This window comes from Papaver somniferum, chromosome 1 (genome assembly GCF_003573695.1).
Source record: "Papaver somniferum cultivar HN1 chromosome 1, ASM357369v1, whole genome shotgun sequence".
Lineage (NCBI taxonomy): Eukaryota > Viridiplantae > Streptophyta > Magnoliopsida > Ranunculales > Papaveraceae > Papaver > Papaver somniferum.
In genome coordinates, this window is record NC_039358.1 from 202,842,143 (window position 1) to 202,859,803 (window position 17,661).

Consider the following 17,661-nt stretch of genomic DNA (forward strand, 5'->3'; position numbering starts at 1 on the left):
CAGACGGCTCAGATTTGATGGGAGTAACCGCAACACAACTCAGACAGGTGCTTGAGTTTTTGAATGCAAAGAAAAATACGTCCCAACTTCAAGGTAAGCAAACTAAACCGAATTGGATTATTGACGCGGGAGCTACAAATCATGTCACGTGTAGAAGAGATGACATGATTGATGTGAAAGATATTGTGGAGTGTACTGTTGGACTCCCAGATGGAAAATATGCACAATCTGAGAAAATAGGGACTATTATTCTGCAGGGCGGTTTGAGACTTAATAATGTGCTTTATGTGCCTCAAATAACTTGTAACCTAATTTCAGTCACACAACTTATTGATGAATTAATGTGTACGGTACAATGTACTAACAGTTTATGTCTTATACAGGACCGGTTGACGAGGAAGGTGATTGGAATGGGTGAACGACAAGGTGGACTGTATATTTTCTGTGGTGTGCCTCGAGTTGAAGTTATGGGAGTCAGTGGAGAATCATATGAGCTGTGGCATCGACGAATGGGACATCCATCAGAAAAAGTATTGCAAAGGTTGCCGGGTGTGAGTAGATTGAAGAAGCATAATGAAGTTTGTGATATTTGCCCAAGAGCGAAACAACATAGGAGTAGCTTTACTAGTAGTCTAAGTAAATCCAGTTGTATTTTTGAGTTGATTCATATAGATTTATGGGGTCCTTATAGGGCTACATCGTCTTGTGGAGCACAATATTTTTTAACAATAGTAGATGATTTTTCAAGAGGTGTGTGGATTCATTTACTTCCAAATAAAACGGCAGTTGAACGAACGTTTCTTGATTTCATTGCTCTTGTGAAACGACAATTTGATAAAGATATCAAAGTTGTTAGAAGTGATAATGGTACCGAGTTTAATTCATTACGTGGATATTTTAAGACTAATGGGATAGTTTTTGAAACATCGTGTGTAGGCACTCCGCAACAAAATGGAAGAGTGGAGAGAAAGCATCAACATATATTGAATGTGGCAAGGGCTTTGAGATTTCAAGCCAACTTGCCAATACGGTTTTGGGGATAATGCGCATTGACAGCTGCGTATTTGATTAATCGTACTCCTACACCTATTCTGGAAAATAAAACGCCGTATGAAATATTGTTTGGAAAGCAACCTCCGTATAATCAGTTGAAAGTGTTTGGATGCCTGTGTTATGTGCATGATCAAAGTAATAAAGGTGATAAATTTGCAAGTAGAGGAAGGAGGTGTGTTTTTCTTGGATATCCGTTTGGTAAAAAGGCATGGCAAGTATATGACTTGGATGAAAGAAAATTTCTTGTGTCAAGAGACGTCCAGTTTTGTGAGAATAGTTTCCCATATAAGAATGAAACATCTGTGTTGCAGCAGCCAACAGTTTCGACTCGCAACGAGAGTGTTCAGCCTGGTCATGATTTTGAGACCGAGGTGACTGGTGTATCAGCTGAGACTGATCAGCTGAATCCAAGGTTTGACTGGAGTGATGATGAAGACGTAACAGCGACAACAGGAGAAAGTGTGGCAGTACCAGGCGTAACTGCGACAGCAGGAGACGCTGTAGGCATACCGGGCGTAACTGTGACACAAGGAGAAGGTGTAGCAGTTCAAGATGTGACTGCAACGGAAGAAGAACGTGTAGCAGTTCAAGAGAGATCTGACATTATGAGTCCGGGCAATGATGTTGCAGTAGAAGGTGATATGGGTAAAGGAAAGCGTACGAAAATTCCATCGAGTAGGCTTAAGGGATTTGTGACGCACACCACTCGAGAAAACAGTCCATCTCATCTTCATTCATCACAATCATCCTCCTCAGGTACACCGTATCCTTTGACATATTATGTTAGTTGTGATAAATTTTCTAGACCGTATAAGAAATTTCTTGCAGCTATAACTGCGAGTTCTGCACCTCGCAACTTTAAAGAAGCAATGAAACATCCAGGATGGAGGAAAGCCATGGAGGAAGAAATACGAGCACTAGAAGAACAAGATACCTGGGTTTTGCAAGAATTACCGGAGGGCAAGAGAGCACTAGGAAGTAAATGGATATATACAGAAAAGTATGATGAAAATGGGAATTTGGTTCGTTTAAAAGCAAGATTGGTGATCTTTGGAAATCATCAGGTGGAAGGCTTAGATTACAAAGAGACCTTTGCACCTGTAGCAAAAATGACAACAGTGCGCACTTTTCTAGCTGTTGCAGCTATTAAAAATTAGGAAGTACATCAGATGGATGTGCACAATGCATTTCTACATGGAGATTTGGAGGAAGAGGTGTATATGAAAATACCACCTGGATTTGCGAGAGGTAATCCTAATATGGTATGTAGAATGAAGAAATCATTGTATGGTTTGAAACAGGCTCCACGTTGTTGGTTCGCAAAACTATCAACACCTTTGAAGAATTATGGTTTTTGGCAATCTTATTCAGACTATTCTCTCTTCACTATGATCAAAGGAAAGATGCAGCTTAATGTTTTGGTGTATGTGGATGATTTGATTGTTGCAGGAGATAATATAGTGGAGCTAAATAAATTTAAAACATATTTGGGACAGTGTTTCAAGATGAAAGATTTGGGAAAATTAAAATATTTTATGGGCTTGGAGATAGCTCGCAGTAAGCAAGGCATTTATGTTTGTCAACGGAAATATGCATTGGACATTATTATGGAGACGGGGTTATTGGGAGAAAAACCAGCAGAGTTTCCAATGGAAACTAATCATCGTCTAGCTTTGGTAACAGGGCCGTTGCTGATTGATGCAGAAAGGTATCGACGACTGATTGGAAGATTGATTTATCTGGCTGTGACTAGACCAGATCTAGCTTATTCTGTGCATATTTTTTCACAGTTTATGCAGCATCCAAGACAAGAACATTGGGAAGCTGCACTTCGGGTAGTTAGATATTTGAAAAAGAATCCTGGGCAAGGAATTTTTTTGCGCTCTGATAGTAGTCGAAGTTTAAAAGGCTGGTGTGATTCAGATTGGGAAAGCTGTCCTTTGACTAGACGATCGTTGACAGGATGGTTTGTGCTTCTTGGAGATTCACCAGTGTCTTGGAAGACCAAAAAGCAGTACACAGTTTCTCGGAGTTCAGCTGAAGCAGAATACAGATCTATGGATGCATCTACTTGTGAATTGAAGTGGTTGAAGCAATTACTAGGTGATTTGGGAGTTTGTCATACACAGGGAATGAGTCTTCTTTGTGATAGTCAGTCGGCATTGTATATTGCTCAGAATCCCGTTTTTCACGAAAGAACTAAACATATAGAAGTGGATTGTCATCTCATTAGGGATGCGATAGTACAGAAAATTATTTCTCCCTCTTATACGCCTACGGGGTTGCAGTTGGCGGATATCTTCACCAAATCATTAGGACGAGTTCAGTTTCAAGGTCTTTTGTCCAAGATGGGCATTTGTGACCTGCATGCTCCGTCTTGAGGGGGTATTAAGGAAAGTGTAATACTTTCCAAGACCGTAGTGGTCAGTCTATGGAAAGTATTGTCCATGTAAGTCATTAATGTGAGACTGATAAGGTAAGTGATATTTTAGGAAAGTGTGGTCATATACTAGGAAAGGAGTGTCCATGTAAGTCATTATTTTGAGACTTATAAGGAAAGTCTCAAATCCGTGTCTTAGGAAAGTTTTGAGTCTCAAGTTATCGGTCATGTATAAATATCTATAGAACTACTATGAATAAAATTAAGAAAGGAATTTACCAAAGTTTTAACAGAGTAGGATGTCTGACTTCTCTCACATCCATTCAAATATCTTCTTCCCCGAATCTTATATATTTACCACCTCTGGGCGTACTACTCCAATACAACACTATTCTTCAGTCCTTAGAGATTATGTACTGCGTTAATTTTCAAGGTTCTCGTGATGATGATGATCTAAACAACAACTGCGATAACAGTTGTTTTCAATCGTTGAAGTTAGAATATTGCCCTTTCTTGACGTCTCTACCGGATTTACGATTATGTACTTCTCTGCGAAAATTAGAGATCTCCCGATGCGACAAACTGAATAAAGAGTCGATACCCTATGATCTTACGTTTATTGATACACTGGTTGTTGATTTTATTCAAAGAGACGAGAAACTAGGATATCCAGATGTTATTGGCGATATTAATTTGATGGAGAAGTAGAAGAAGTAGATCTTACGTTTCTTAATTCCTTCCTGCAGCTCATGACTCCATTGCTACCACCAGGTGCGTAGTGCTGTTTTCTCTGTATATTATTCATGTTATTATTAACTTAGCTTTATAAATATTCATGTCATTATTTAATTCATTTAGGTAAATTGGATGTCTAAGATATGTAAATCACCGGGTCTGATGGAACGGAGAGGCTAGTAAAATTGGTGCAGGGGATGCAACACTGTAAAGTGTCTAAATATTTATGAAAACGGATCTTTGTTTGGAGATTTAATTACTGGTGGAGGCTCAGGTGGTTCTCTTTGCATAGTAGGAAGAAACTGGCTGTGTATCATCGAACAGATTTTAGAGGTAACTTCCTGACTCCTCTGTTAAGAACAAAATTGAGCTGACTGAAAGTTCGAGACCTGACTTGTCCCATCCAAATTGCTTCTAACTAGCCAAAATCATGTGTTTTTCTTCTATCAAATTCTTGTATGTTGCCTTCAAATGATGAATAATATCAAATATTGGGAGGTCCATTTTGTTCCTCGTAGACATATTAGATTAACACAGTCCATACAGAAATATGTGCATGCATGGCGTCCAGGCTAAATTCTCTCCCTGATGAGAGATTGTTATATTCCATCTCGTTGTCTGATTAATCTTATTCATGATACTTATAGTGCAGATTCTGCAGAAGTACAAAGCTGCCACAAGATCATGCCATTTGTTTTTGAAGGTTCTTCTCCAGGTGCTGGAGAATTTGTGTAACTGAAAATTCGCCGCGGTTTTGCCACCACCAGTATTCGGCAGTGAATTCCACACCCTCAGTGGCCAATGTATGATGATTTGTAAGAATCTAGTTTGTCATTCGTTTGCTCAATCTTGAAATAGAAAGTTGGCATATCACTTAATCCAATCTTCTGTAAATCTCTATTGGTTCTTCTCAAAATAATTAAAAAAAAAAAACAATAATTAAGCCCACAAGGCAATGACTGACATACAAGCACCCCCTAGAAAAAGTGAAACAAAAGATCCTAGGTGAAGTTTCCAGTTGTCTTGGAGTTTATGGTCCATAACAGGTCCACCAATGCCATATAGTTTATGGTCCATAACAGGTCCACCAATGCATCTTATGGTTCATACTCCCTTGTACAATTAGAGCTGTAGGACTAGTCCCGCTGTAAGATTTTGATACTCCAATTCCAATTCCGATGCCAATAGGTGTAGTTAACGAGTAACAAACAGCCATCCAAGCAACAGCTTTCTTCTTGAATTCTGCTTGAGTTAAGCAACCGCCAAGTCCCATTCCTTCAAATAATTGATGAAATGTCAAGGCTACAATAAGATGCCTGATCGTGGAAGGATCGTGAGAAACACCGAGTGCAGTTCCTATTATCACAGAGTGCACCACAATTCCCAAAATTAGTCTTAACTTTATCACACTCAAAATTGCAGTTTAAGAGACATCGGGAGAAGGCGAGAAGTGATTATGAATTACTTACTCCCCGTTCCTTTTTAATAGGCTGGTTTCCTAAAATAAATGTTTCAAAAAAGTAGGCTGGTTTCCTAATTGGGAAAGTCAAATGTTACTTTCGTTTTTTGGGACCACTTTTCTCTTGACTTCTTTTGATGACAAGTGTGTTGTGGACCATTTCACTATACTTCTTTTGCTGACAAGTGTCATAGGGACCATTTCACTTCACTTATTTTTATTGTCATGAGCACCAATTTCAATGATTAATTCTCTTAATTTCCTTAATTTTCTCTAAAAACAAAACCAGCCTATTAAAAAGGAACGGAAGGAGTACATGAGTAATGATTTTATGGCGTCCTCTGATGATAATGATACATGTGCATGGCCATGTGTTGCATGTGTATGAACTTCCACCTGACCTTCAACTCTGTTTTCTATATCTCCTCCTTTAGATTGTGTCGTTTGGCCATCTGCTTTATTTGGCAACTCATCCTTAGAATCTTTTCTCCTAAAGAAACCCGTTAAAAACGATTCCGCCATCAATGTAACCATGGCAGACGTCATGGCAATGCAAAAGGCAAGCGAAAAATCACCCCATGGCTTTTCATTCAAACAAGGAGATGTTAAATCTTCGACAGAGTCGGGCAAGATATGTATAAACCCCGTTGAAAGTAGAACACCAGCAGCAAACGCTTTTATCAAGAAAAAAATATGTCCATCTGGTCGTAAAGCCGGAATGACTGTTTTACCTATAATTGGAATGCAAACGCCAACTGCACTAGCTAAAAGAATACTGACAACGACAATGATTTTGTATTTTAGAGCTACATGGGTTTGCTTAGGATTAACCTGCTGTTCTTCAGCTTCGCATGTGCATCCTGCCGATGCTAAGACTGGGTTCGCAGAAGTTAATAAGAACAGTATTAGTATAGCTGCTCCTAATGAAAAGAATCTTTCCCCTTAGAGGCCTTGACAAATAAAGCTCTCACGTTAAACGGTGATGAAATCCTCGTTTCCTATTGGCCTAGAAAGGCCTTTTCTAATGCAAAAGCTATGGTGAGGATACTTGGCATAACTCTATTGGTTCTAATAATTAAAATTTGGTTACAATCTGGATACATCAAATATTTAACTGTCTGTTAGTAATCGTGTTGAAAAAAAAGTAGGTGGACAATACTTATGTTAGAATTTAAACTTGAATTATTTAGTTACACCACACCTATACTTAATTGTACTTTAGTAAGGGTGGACAAAACTTACGTCCAAGCCGTTTAATAAATAAAATAATAAAAAAAACGTGAAAAACTTAAAACGTGAAACTCTTGAAAAGGAATTCCTGTAAAAAAGAAAATCCTTAACACACTAAAAAAAGGAAATCAGTTGAAATGAGGAGTTTGTTCCCAAAAAGGAATTGGCCTTTCTTTACATATATATATATATATGTATGCAAGTCGTAATATTAAACCATGCAATTACAGAGCCTTTGATCATTAACTTAAACCTAAATCATGGAAGCCTTCGATCATCATCAGCTCAATCAAGTTTCGGCAGTCTATACACAGAGAATACAAAATTGTTATTATGCACTTACGCAGTGAAGATTTTATTTTAGGAGTTATCCATCCGCCGTATGTGCCTTTGGTGCAAGGTAAATTAGAAGACATAAGGTAAATATTTGCACGATAACTAGCTTTGGGTTATCTATCATCAAAGAATGGCCAAGTTGGATTGATGTATGGTGATTCTCCGTTGAGTTGTAATTTGAGTAAAATCTTGTTGCCCCTCACTTCCAATTTTTCTTGAGGTCTTTCCAAGTTAATATCATATGTTGATGAACCAAAATCTTTTATTTCACCACCATTAAATACCTCAACAAAAATTGGAGATAATGATTTGCATTCTCCTTTCTCTTGATTTCTACATGATAGAACTAATCCATAGTAGTGAAATAATTAAAGATTTGATCCACATTCATGCCATCTTGATAGATTGGAAGATTACCCACTATTAACTTCTTAGATACATATCATCAAATACTTCATGTACAATATTCATTAACACATCCTTTGAATGAATCCTACCCAAATTAACTTCTCTTTTATAAACCATAGTGAAATCAATATAAGATTCAAAAACCTAATTTAAAAACACTATCAAACAACATAACAATCAACCCAAAAATACTTGAGAAAGAGATTAGTAGTGTTCACCTCAAAAGCAAATATCTTCATCAATCACATCTTTTCCCCTTGAGAATCAAACCAAAGCTCTTGATACCAAATGATGAGAAGCGAAAACTTATAATTGAAACAAATTGAAGTTGATTACTTGAAAAGGATAAATAATCAACCAATTTAGTTTCTTCTACCCTTTAAATAAAGGAAGAACCTAATAATGGAGATTCTTCTCAAATAACTTACAATTTCTACCCAATTAAATTGGAAACTATAAGATTATGAGAGGCATCTATTTGATACTCTAAAATTAGATGATCTAATTGCACCTAAAGATAACAATTAGGTTTGAAAGAAGAGAACCTCTCATTCTTCACACAATATTCTAAAACCAAAACCTCCTCCTTTAGCCTTATATCTTCTAATTTATACTAGCACCAAGGGCATACTTGGTGAAAAAGCGGGGGTCTAACAACACCACCCAATATTTCGCTTAGCCATATGTATAGACTAACTCCGAAACACTTTCTAGAGAATCAACTAGACAGTCAGACTTTAAATAATTAAAAGTATCTCAAGGAGTTAATATCTCTCTCTTGTTTTGAGTTACTCAAGCTAATAGAAATCAGCGAGTCTTTAATCAAACACAAGGAATAACTTGGACGGTACCAAAGACCAATTGCCAAGGATCAATCAATGACAATCAACAACCAAAGGTTGGATTATACTAATTGATGATCTAAACACACAACCTGTATTATTTCAATTATAAAGATAAAATAATATAATGCGGAAACTGAAATAACACATACACCAGAAATTTTGTTAACGAGGAAACCACAAATGCAAAAAAACCCCGGGACCTAGTTCAGATTGAATACACACTGTATTAAGCCGCTACATACACTACCCTACTCCAAGCTAACTTCGGACTGGATTATAGTTGAACCCCAATCAGTCTCCCACTGATCCAAGGTACAATTGTACTCCCTACGCCTCTGATCCCAGCAGGATACTGCGCACTTGATTCCCTTAGATGATCTCACCCACAACTCAAAAGTTGCTTCGACTCAAAATCGCAGGCTTTGACAATAAACAAATCTATTCCACACAGACAAGTCTATCAAAGGATCAATCTGTCTTCCACAGAAAAACCCTAAAGTTTGTTGTTCCGTCTTATGATAATAATCAAGGTGAACATGAACCAATTGATAATCCGGTCTAATAGTCCCGAAGAACATCCTAGATTAATCAATCACCTCACAACAATCTTAATCGTATGGTAGCGAAACAAGATGTTGTGGAATCACAAACAATGAGACGAAGATGTTTGTGATTACTTTTTATATCTTGCCTATCAGAGATATCAATCTCAAGCCAATCAATATGATTGTACTCGTACGATAGAAGATGCAAGATCAGATCACACAACTACGATAAAAGTAGTATCGGTCTGGCTTCACAATCCCAATGAAGTCTTTAAGTCGTTTAACTTGGTTTTAGAAGAAGGAAACCAAAGGTTAAAGGAGAACCGACTCTAGCACGCAAACTAGTATCACACGCAAGGTTTGGGTATTAGTTTTGCAGAGTTGTTAGATGTCCCCTTATATAGTCTTTCAAATCAGGCTTTTTCCTCGGTAACAAAGCAATCAATATCCACCATTAGATGAAAACCCGATTTAGATTCAAGCTAATATTTCTCAACCGTTATATCGAAAACTTAGCTTGGGATAAGTAAATTTCATCCTTATGTTGTTGAATTTGTAATCCTAAGAATAATTTCAATTCACCAACATTGCTCATTTCAAATTCTTTAGCAAGAGAGACTTGAAAATCCTAAGCAAGTGGGTGATTTTGGATCTCTGTGCACTCGATTGTATATGGGCATTAATTATTTTTTGATATGTATGACTTTATGTTTTTGTGTAGTTAAAACTAAAAAATTTCATCTTTGAGTAAAGTATGGAACTGTTCTTGGTTATGCAACGATGCATACTAATTTAGAGCTGGTCTGGTGGCCTTATCTCCTTGCTGCAACTTGACTAGAGAGAAGACCCAACACGGAAGAGCAGAATTGGAAAGACAAAAAAAAAAGAGATGAATTATTGTATAGTCCTCATGAACCAAAGGAGCTCCCCTTGTATATGTTGACCATAGAAACCGTATAAAACTAGTGCAAGTGTAATGATATACATGACGTTGTTGTCTTAGTGAGAGCAAGTCCTATCCACAAGTAATGGACAAAGAAAAGATTGTATTCAAGGAAAGGAACGATATTACAACGTTCCAAAGTGGAAACAGAAGAAAAAAAGACACACTGAGAAGGATGTCAAAGGTAGTGCAAGTGTAATACATAAGATATGCATGACATATATGGTTGTCTTAGTGAGAGCAAATTCTATCCACAAGCAATGGAAAAAGAAAACAAGAAAAGGAACGATATTCCAGCGTTCCAAAATGGGAACAGAAGAAAAAAATGGATGATACCCTTAAAAAAAGAGTGAAACAAAAAGAGAAAAGGTAAAGATACACTTAACAAAATGGATTATTGTACGAGGGAGGTTTATTTCATATCCCTTTAATCCTTAATATTTGGGAGCTCAATAGGACGCCCATCTGGCGTGCACCAGTTACATACTTCGTAATCAATAATATTTGGTTGCTCGAACCCCAATCTCGACCTTGAAATATCAAACTCTAGAAAACCAATCTGACGTGCACCAATGACTATGGAAGTCTTTGGCTTTGAACCTCCATCAACAAATCCCACACAATCAACACCTTTTTTAATTCTTACCAGATCATACAAAGAGATGTTCCATACAGTATGGGGAAAGATGAAAGCCACACCTGGTGGCACTGAATTGAATTCTGTGACAAGTGGCATGGTGGATGAGTTATAACAGGCGGTAAATGGCGCAACCGGAGTAACCATAGTAATATTCGGGGTTGAATCACGCACTTTGGCGTTAGCACTGTTATAGCGTTCAATCCATCTAGTGTAAGCTTTGATAAACGCCTTGTAGATTGATGTCTGCAAAGTAGTATAAGGAATTTGAATGTCGATCTTCGTTCCTCCCATTCCAGTTTTTTTGTTAATGAACAACAACTTTTTGCTTATTGGTACGGTACCTCCATGTACTTTGATCGATTTTACGTCAATGAAATATTCTTCTTTACTTATCGGATTAATAAGCAGTGGTGTATAAGTTAACACTCTGTCTGCCCAATCTTCATAACCATACAAATAATGAATGTAAGGTCCACCTCCAAAATAAATCTTACCTCTCGTTTGGTTTAATTTGTCATCCTGAATGTTGTCGTGTAAATCCAGAGCAAAAATTCCGGAGAATCGAAATCCAACCGCAAATTGTGTAACGAATGAAAGAGCAGATGAACGCCCAAGACCAGCCACTCCATTAGCACCTTTTGCAAGTCCACGTGAGATATTAACAGCAGTGGCACAACCAAAAGCACACCGGCGAAGCGAAGCAACCGGTGTTCCCAAGGTAACGTTGCTATCTTCGTTAGATAAAACAGTCACCAGATCCGACACTAGCTCACCTCTGACCACTGAATTTGTTACCGGATTACTTGTGTAAATGCTGCAAGTATTTTTAGAAATACATGTACTGTTCAGTGGTTTGGTAGCTATAGAGCATAGCGCTGACATGCATTTGACAGGTCGAATCGGTGAAGAGTTGTAGGCACCCTTATTACAAAGAAGCCAGGGTAATTTTCCACCGAGATCGACAACTAGTTTTCCTGCAGTTAAAGGAGTTCCTTGGTTGATTTTGATCATATATTGGAGGGTTGATGAATCTCTTTCAAGTTGAAACACTATACCACGAGAAGAAGAGGAAGGTAATTGCGAAATTAAGAAGAAAAGAAGAAGAAATTGAATAACAGACAAAGAAAAATAATAATAAGAAGCCATGGATGGAATTTGGTGGATCACTATGTATCTAGTTGTGATTATGATAATGAAAACTACATACTACAGGCATTGGTTTTAAATCATTTGTTATAAAGAATTAATGGATCAGAGAGTCAACTTATAAGTTTGGACGCATTCAATTTTCGTGTCTCCTAGTCGTGATCATGGAAATATCAACTTGGCGGTTATCTATAATTTTGGTGAATCGATATTCAAAGAGTGGACCATGACTTCAGAGATATTTAGTGGTTGAGTAAAAATGGTTCTAAGTTGGTAATAAAAATATTCAATCGATAAATGGGATCTGTTCCTCGTCGTGATACAATCTTCAACCTGGTTCTTATCTACAAAGTTGGATAATCGGATATTCAAAGAGTGAACCACACAATTCATTTATATTTGCTTTGTTTCATTATTACTTTCCTCACAATCATATGCTGCAAATTCATTATTTCAAATGTTGCAAATTCATTATTATAAATTCATATGTTGCATTATTATAAAGTTTACCCCTTCTGTTTCAAAAAAAAGAAAGACAATCATATGTTGCAAATTCGATCCACAGTCGATTTGGATCTCAAACAAATTCTCTGACTCTTTTATTTTGGATCCAGAGAGATTTTATTAAACGGAAGGAATGACAACATGGGTAGAGTGCTCTAAACAGCAACAGAAAATTAAAGTAAGCAAACAGAGAACAAATTGAACAAGAGAGAAACAAATACAGTCTTTCCTTAATTAAAATTCTCTAAGATTTGGCTGCTGGAACCCCAATCTTGATCTTGAAATATCGAACTCTAGGAAGCCTATCTGACGTGCACCAATAACAATGGAAGTCTTAGGCTTTGAACCTCCGTCAACAAATCCCACACAGTCGACACCATCATTAACTCTCACCATATCAAACAAAGAGATGTTCCATACACTTTTAGGAAAGATGAAAGCTACACCTGGTGGATCATTATTTTGAAACATTCTGACTAGAGGCACCGTGGAAGAGTTAAAACATGTAGTAAAAGGCGCAACCGGAGTAACCCGAGTAATGTTGAGGAAGTCATTCAATTCAGCATTGGCATTGTTAAAGCTTTCAGCCCATTCAATATACGCCTTAGTAAATGCCTTGTAGATCGATGTTTCCATGCTAGTATAAGGAATGCGGGTGTCGATCTTCGTTCCTCCGATTCCGGTTTTCTTGTTGATGGATAATAACTTTTTGTTTATTGGTACAGTTATACCGTGTACCTTGATCGATTTCACATCAATGAAATATTCCTCCTTACTTTTTGGGTTGATCAGGAGCGGTGTGTAAGTTAAATCTCTATCCTTCAAATCATCAAAGCCAAATAAATAATGAATGTAAGGTCCACCCCCAAAATAAATCTTACCTCCTGTTTCACCTGACTTTACATCGGTATTGATATCGTGTAAATCCAGAGCAAATATCCGGGAGAACCGAAATGCAACTGCAAGTTGTGGAACTAGAGAAAGAGCTGACGAACGTCCAAGACCAGCCACTCCTTTAGAAGTTTTTGCAAGCCCATTTAAGATACTACCAGTTGTTGCACAACCGAATGCACACCGGCGAGGGGAAGAAACTGGTGTATCCTGGCTGTCAGGATTAGAAGCAACAGTAACAAGATCTGAAATGAGCTCACCTTTGCGATGAGACAGAGTTACTGGGTTAATTATGTAAACGCTGCATGCATTATTAGCAGTACCGTTACATAATTCAAGTGTACTGGTTGGTTTGTTAGCTAGAACGCATTGGGGTGACGAGCAACTCACCGGATGGTATGATGATGAGTTGTGTCCTTTATGACAACTTAGCCAGGGTAAGTTCCCACCCAGATCGACTACTAGTTTTACTTCAGATTGTGGAGTTCCTTGCTTGATTTTGATCATATATTGGAGAGTTGATGGATCTCTCTCAAGATCGAAGATTATTCCAGCACGTTTAGGAATAGTTGATGGAGGCAGCAGCTGAGCATCCGATATAGAAAAAGAGACGAACAGAAGAAGAAGAAATTGAATAGTAGAAGAACCCATTGGATTTAGAAGATGCTGATAAAACCTAGTAAGCATAAGTTTTACTTATACAATGTCTGTAAGTCCACTTATGTACAATGCTAATAAAAACCTACTGGCTGCCAATTATGTACAGCAAATGGGGTGTTATTAATTAGATTATACTTAAACAATTTCGTGGGTCAGAATTAAATGCTGCGAAGAAATAAGAAAAGATTGGCACGTTCTTGGTCGATGTAAACTGACATAGTACATCCTGTAAGATACTACCTGTAGTTGCACAACCGAATGCACACCGGCGAGGTGAAGACACTGGTGTCCCCCAGCTGTCAGGATTAGCTGCAACACTCACAAGATCTGAAATGAGCTCACCTTTGGCGACAGATCGAGTTACCGGTTTTCTGATGTAAATTCTACATGAATCGTTATGGGTCTTTGCAGTGCCACTGCACAATACACATCTGCTTACTGGCCCCTCCGCTCGAGAGCATTCTGGCGACTTGCAGCTAACTGGGCGGAGCGATGATGAATTGTATCCTTTATGACAACTAAGCCAAGGTAATCTCCCACCAAGATCGACTACTAGTTTTACTTCGGCTAGCGGAGTTCCTTGGTTGATTTTGATCATATACTGGAGAGTTAATGGATCTCTCTCAAGAGCGAACATTATACCAGCATTTTTAGAAGTAGTTGATGTAGGTGTCTGAGCGTTGGAGAACGAAAACGAGATGAATAGAAGAACAAGAAGAAAATGAATAGAAGAAAAAGAAGAAGCCATAAGATTTAGAAGATGGTGATAATAATTAACTTGGCATGGGTTTCATTTATAGAGTGCATTTCAGTAACATGAAAATCTGCGGAAGCAATCAGTTTATGTATAGCAAATGGGGTGTTGTTGATTGTTTAGTTTATTCTTAATTAAACGTTTTTTTATCCTTTTTGGTTTTGATACTTTTTGTTTCTTAGCTCCAGAGGCGGTTGGACTCCTTAAAAGAATCCAGAAAGTCATACCCAGTAATATCATGATCTCCGGTTCGAGAGAGTTTGTTTTTAAAAAGATAAGCTTTGCAATTCAAAAAGGGCTTGCGGCGCAGTTTGTTGCTCGCTTGCCTACCATGTAAGAACTCTTATATTGAGTTAACTAATTAATAGTGACGTAAAAAAAAAGAAGAATTTTGATTGACATTCAAAATAAAAAAAAAATGCTGAGAAGAAATGCATATGTTTAAATGTTCTTGGTTGATGCAAACACCACTAGTAGACATGAACTTTGTGTTACATATATAGAATACTAATTAATCAGTGAGCATAGTGGATCAGTGAATTTTGTGAACTTATCTTAATTGCGATCTGTTCTTGGTCAAGATGCAATCAACTTGGTTGTTAATTATAAGGTGGTAAACGGAAAATTCAAACAGTGGAGCATGTTCTCCATTAATTCAATCAATGCACTTGTTAGCTTTAGGAACATTGCGCTACTCACAACACTACTTGATGCCAAATTTGCTATTTTCTACCATATAACTCCCAATTTCAAGGGAATAATCTTTTTCCAGAAAAAACTTTGGACCAAGAATCCTGATTGACATTTTTTGAGATCGAAAGATTTTGAGTCGAATGATGAAGTTTGAAATGAAATTATGAAGAACATGTACGTGTAGAAGGTGCGATTTTGGAGTTTAAATCAATTCAATTTTAGGAAAGGAATTCATAGCCGTTGGATGGACTAGCCGTTGCTGGATCAATCTGAACCGCTCGTCTCTGTAGAAAACGATGCTCACCTATGTTGCATTCGAGCCTCGGATTTGTGCCGCTCGGTCCATATTGAACCGATCGTAGAAGCGATGAATAAATCCTTTGATTTAATGGTTTGTTCATCCGTTTTAATGATTTGTCAGCCCCACTATAGGTGTATAATTGGCAAATATACTTATTTGTCGGTCCCGTTGAGTTGTTCTTTGAAACCTTGGAATTATTTATCCCCCTTGTCACCTGAATAATGGAGTATATTGTTATTCCTAATAACCGGGTTTGATTGCTTTATTCTAATTTTTAAATTATCAAAATAGGAAATTTTGTTAGTTAGGTTCCTTCCCTAATTAATAGTACTTCAAGTTTACATTATATTTTCATAAGAAAATTAAGCAAAACAGGGATTTGAATCCGGAGAGGCCGGGTTCAAAACATGAACGAAAGATCTAATTTAGAGGAGCAGTTGGCAAGTGGGGGTTATTGCACATGAAAATGTTTACGAAATGTTGCTCACATACACTTAATTTATAAAAGAAAATACAGTACTCAAAATAAAACAGTGCAGCCAAGGGAAGATCAACACATACAATCATCTTACTAGTACTGGCTGGCATAAAAGATAACCAAAATCTAGAACCCGGACATATAATTTGGTTGCATGAATCCTAATCTTGACCTTGAGATATCAAACTCTAAGAAACCTATTTGCGCAGCACCGATAACAATGGAAGTCAAAGGATTTGAACCTCCATCAACAAAGGCCACACAATGGACAGCATCATTCACTTTAAACAGATCCCACCAAGCAACATTCAATTGATTCTTAGGAAAGACAAAAGAGAGACTTGGTGGTGATATACGAAATCCACTGTAAAGCCAAGAAGGCAGTGTGGATGACATATAACAGGAGGTAAAAGGCGCGACAGCAGCAACCATAGTAATATTCTCGCTTTTAGCCCATTCATTATAAACCTTTATAACGGCTTTGTAGATTGATGTCTCCAAAGTAGTGTATGGAGTTTGAATGTCGATTTTGGTCCCTCCGACTCCAGTTTCCTTGTTGATGGAGATCAACTTTTTGTCTATCGGTACAGTTTTACCGTGTATCTGGATTGATTTAAGATCCACGAAGTACTCATCGGTACTTTTTGGGTTAACCAAAAGTGGAGTGTACTCTAAAATTCTATTTGTATTACTCTCCGAAGAAAAGTCAGGATGAATGTAAGGACCACCCCCAAAGTAAACATTATTACTAAACCCTCCTGATAATTCAAGAGCGAATATGCGAGGCAAACGAAATCCAACAGCAAACTGTGTTACTACAGAAAGAGCAGATGAACGACCAAGACCAGCCACTCCTTTAGCACCTTTAAAAAGTCCACTTAAGAAATTACTTGTAGTTGTACAACCGAAAGCAAACCGGCGAGGCGAAACAACCGGTATCCCCTCGCTGTCATCAGGATTAGATTTAACAGCCACACGATCTGACATGAGCTCTCCTTTGCCAACGGACTTAGTTACTGGGTTACTTGTGTAAATGCTGCAAGTTTTTTTTGGAAGACATGTACTATTGACTGGTTTGCTTGCCAGAGAGCATAGAGTTGTCGTGCATTTGACCGGTCGGATCGATGATGAATTGTAGCCTTTATGGCAACGAAGCCAAGGTAACTTTCCACCGAGATCTAGAACTAGTTTCATTGCAGTTTGAGGAGTTCCTTGGGTGATTTTGATCCAATATTGGAGGGTTGACGAGTCTCTGCCTAGATCAAACATGATATTAGCAGGTCGAGAAAAAGAGGAAGGTAAATGAGAAACAAAGAAGAGAAGAAAAAGAAACTGAACTAAAGACGAAGAAGAAGCCATGGGAATTAGAAGAAGATAATGAATTGTGGTTATGATTATACTAATTAGGCATTGGTTTTATTTATAGAAGTGCCGTTGCATTTTTGATGCTGAGAATGAGTATTGGAGATCGTAGGTGATGCAACCACCACAATTCAGGATGGCGTCACTCACTCTAGTTGTCAACTGTAATTCTAGTGCGGTGCCACTTGCGGATCAAACTCCAATGGCTAATTAATATTACTTAATTAACTAAACAATTAAAGACTGCATTACTAATTAAAGTCAGGTTCTGGGAACCTGAAGCTGACAGCGAGAATTA

General features: G+C 37.7%; 3 protein-coding genes across 3 annotated transcripts; all 3 read right to left on the reverse strand.

Moving 5' to 3' along the window:
- Positions 1-12,458: 12,458 nt before the first annotated feature.
- LOC113358351 (basic 7S globulin-like) lies at positions 12,459-13,766 on the reverse strand. Its single transcript, XM_026601898.1, has one exon. It carries the CDS (start codon positions 13,764-13,766, stop codon positions 12,459-12,461), a length of 1,308 nt encoding a protein of 435 aa, XP_026457683.1.
- A 133-nt stretch (positions 13,767-13,899) lies between these two features.
- LOC113358359 (basic 7S globulin-like) lies at positions 13,900-14,523 on the reverse strand. The gene has a single exon (XM_026601910.1). The coding sequence runs from the start codon at positions 14,521-14,523 to the stop codon at positions 13,900-13,902; it is 624 nt and encodes a 207-aa protein (XP_026457695.1).
- Positions 14,524-16,127: 1,604 nt separating this feature from the next.
- LOC113358366 (basic 7S globulin-like) lies at positions 16,128-17,360 on the reverse strand. The gene has a single exon (XM_026601920.1). It carries the CDS (start codon positions 17,358-17,360, stop codon positions 16,128-16,130), a length of 1,233 nt encoding a protein of 410 aa, XP_026457705.1.
- Positions 17,361-17,661: the final 301 nt, after the last annotated feature.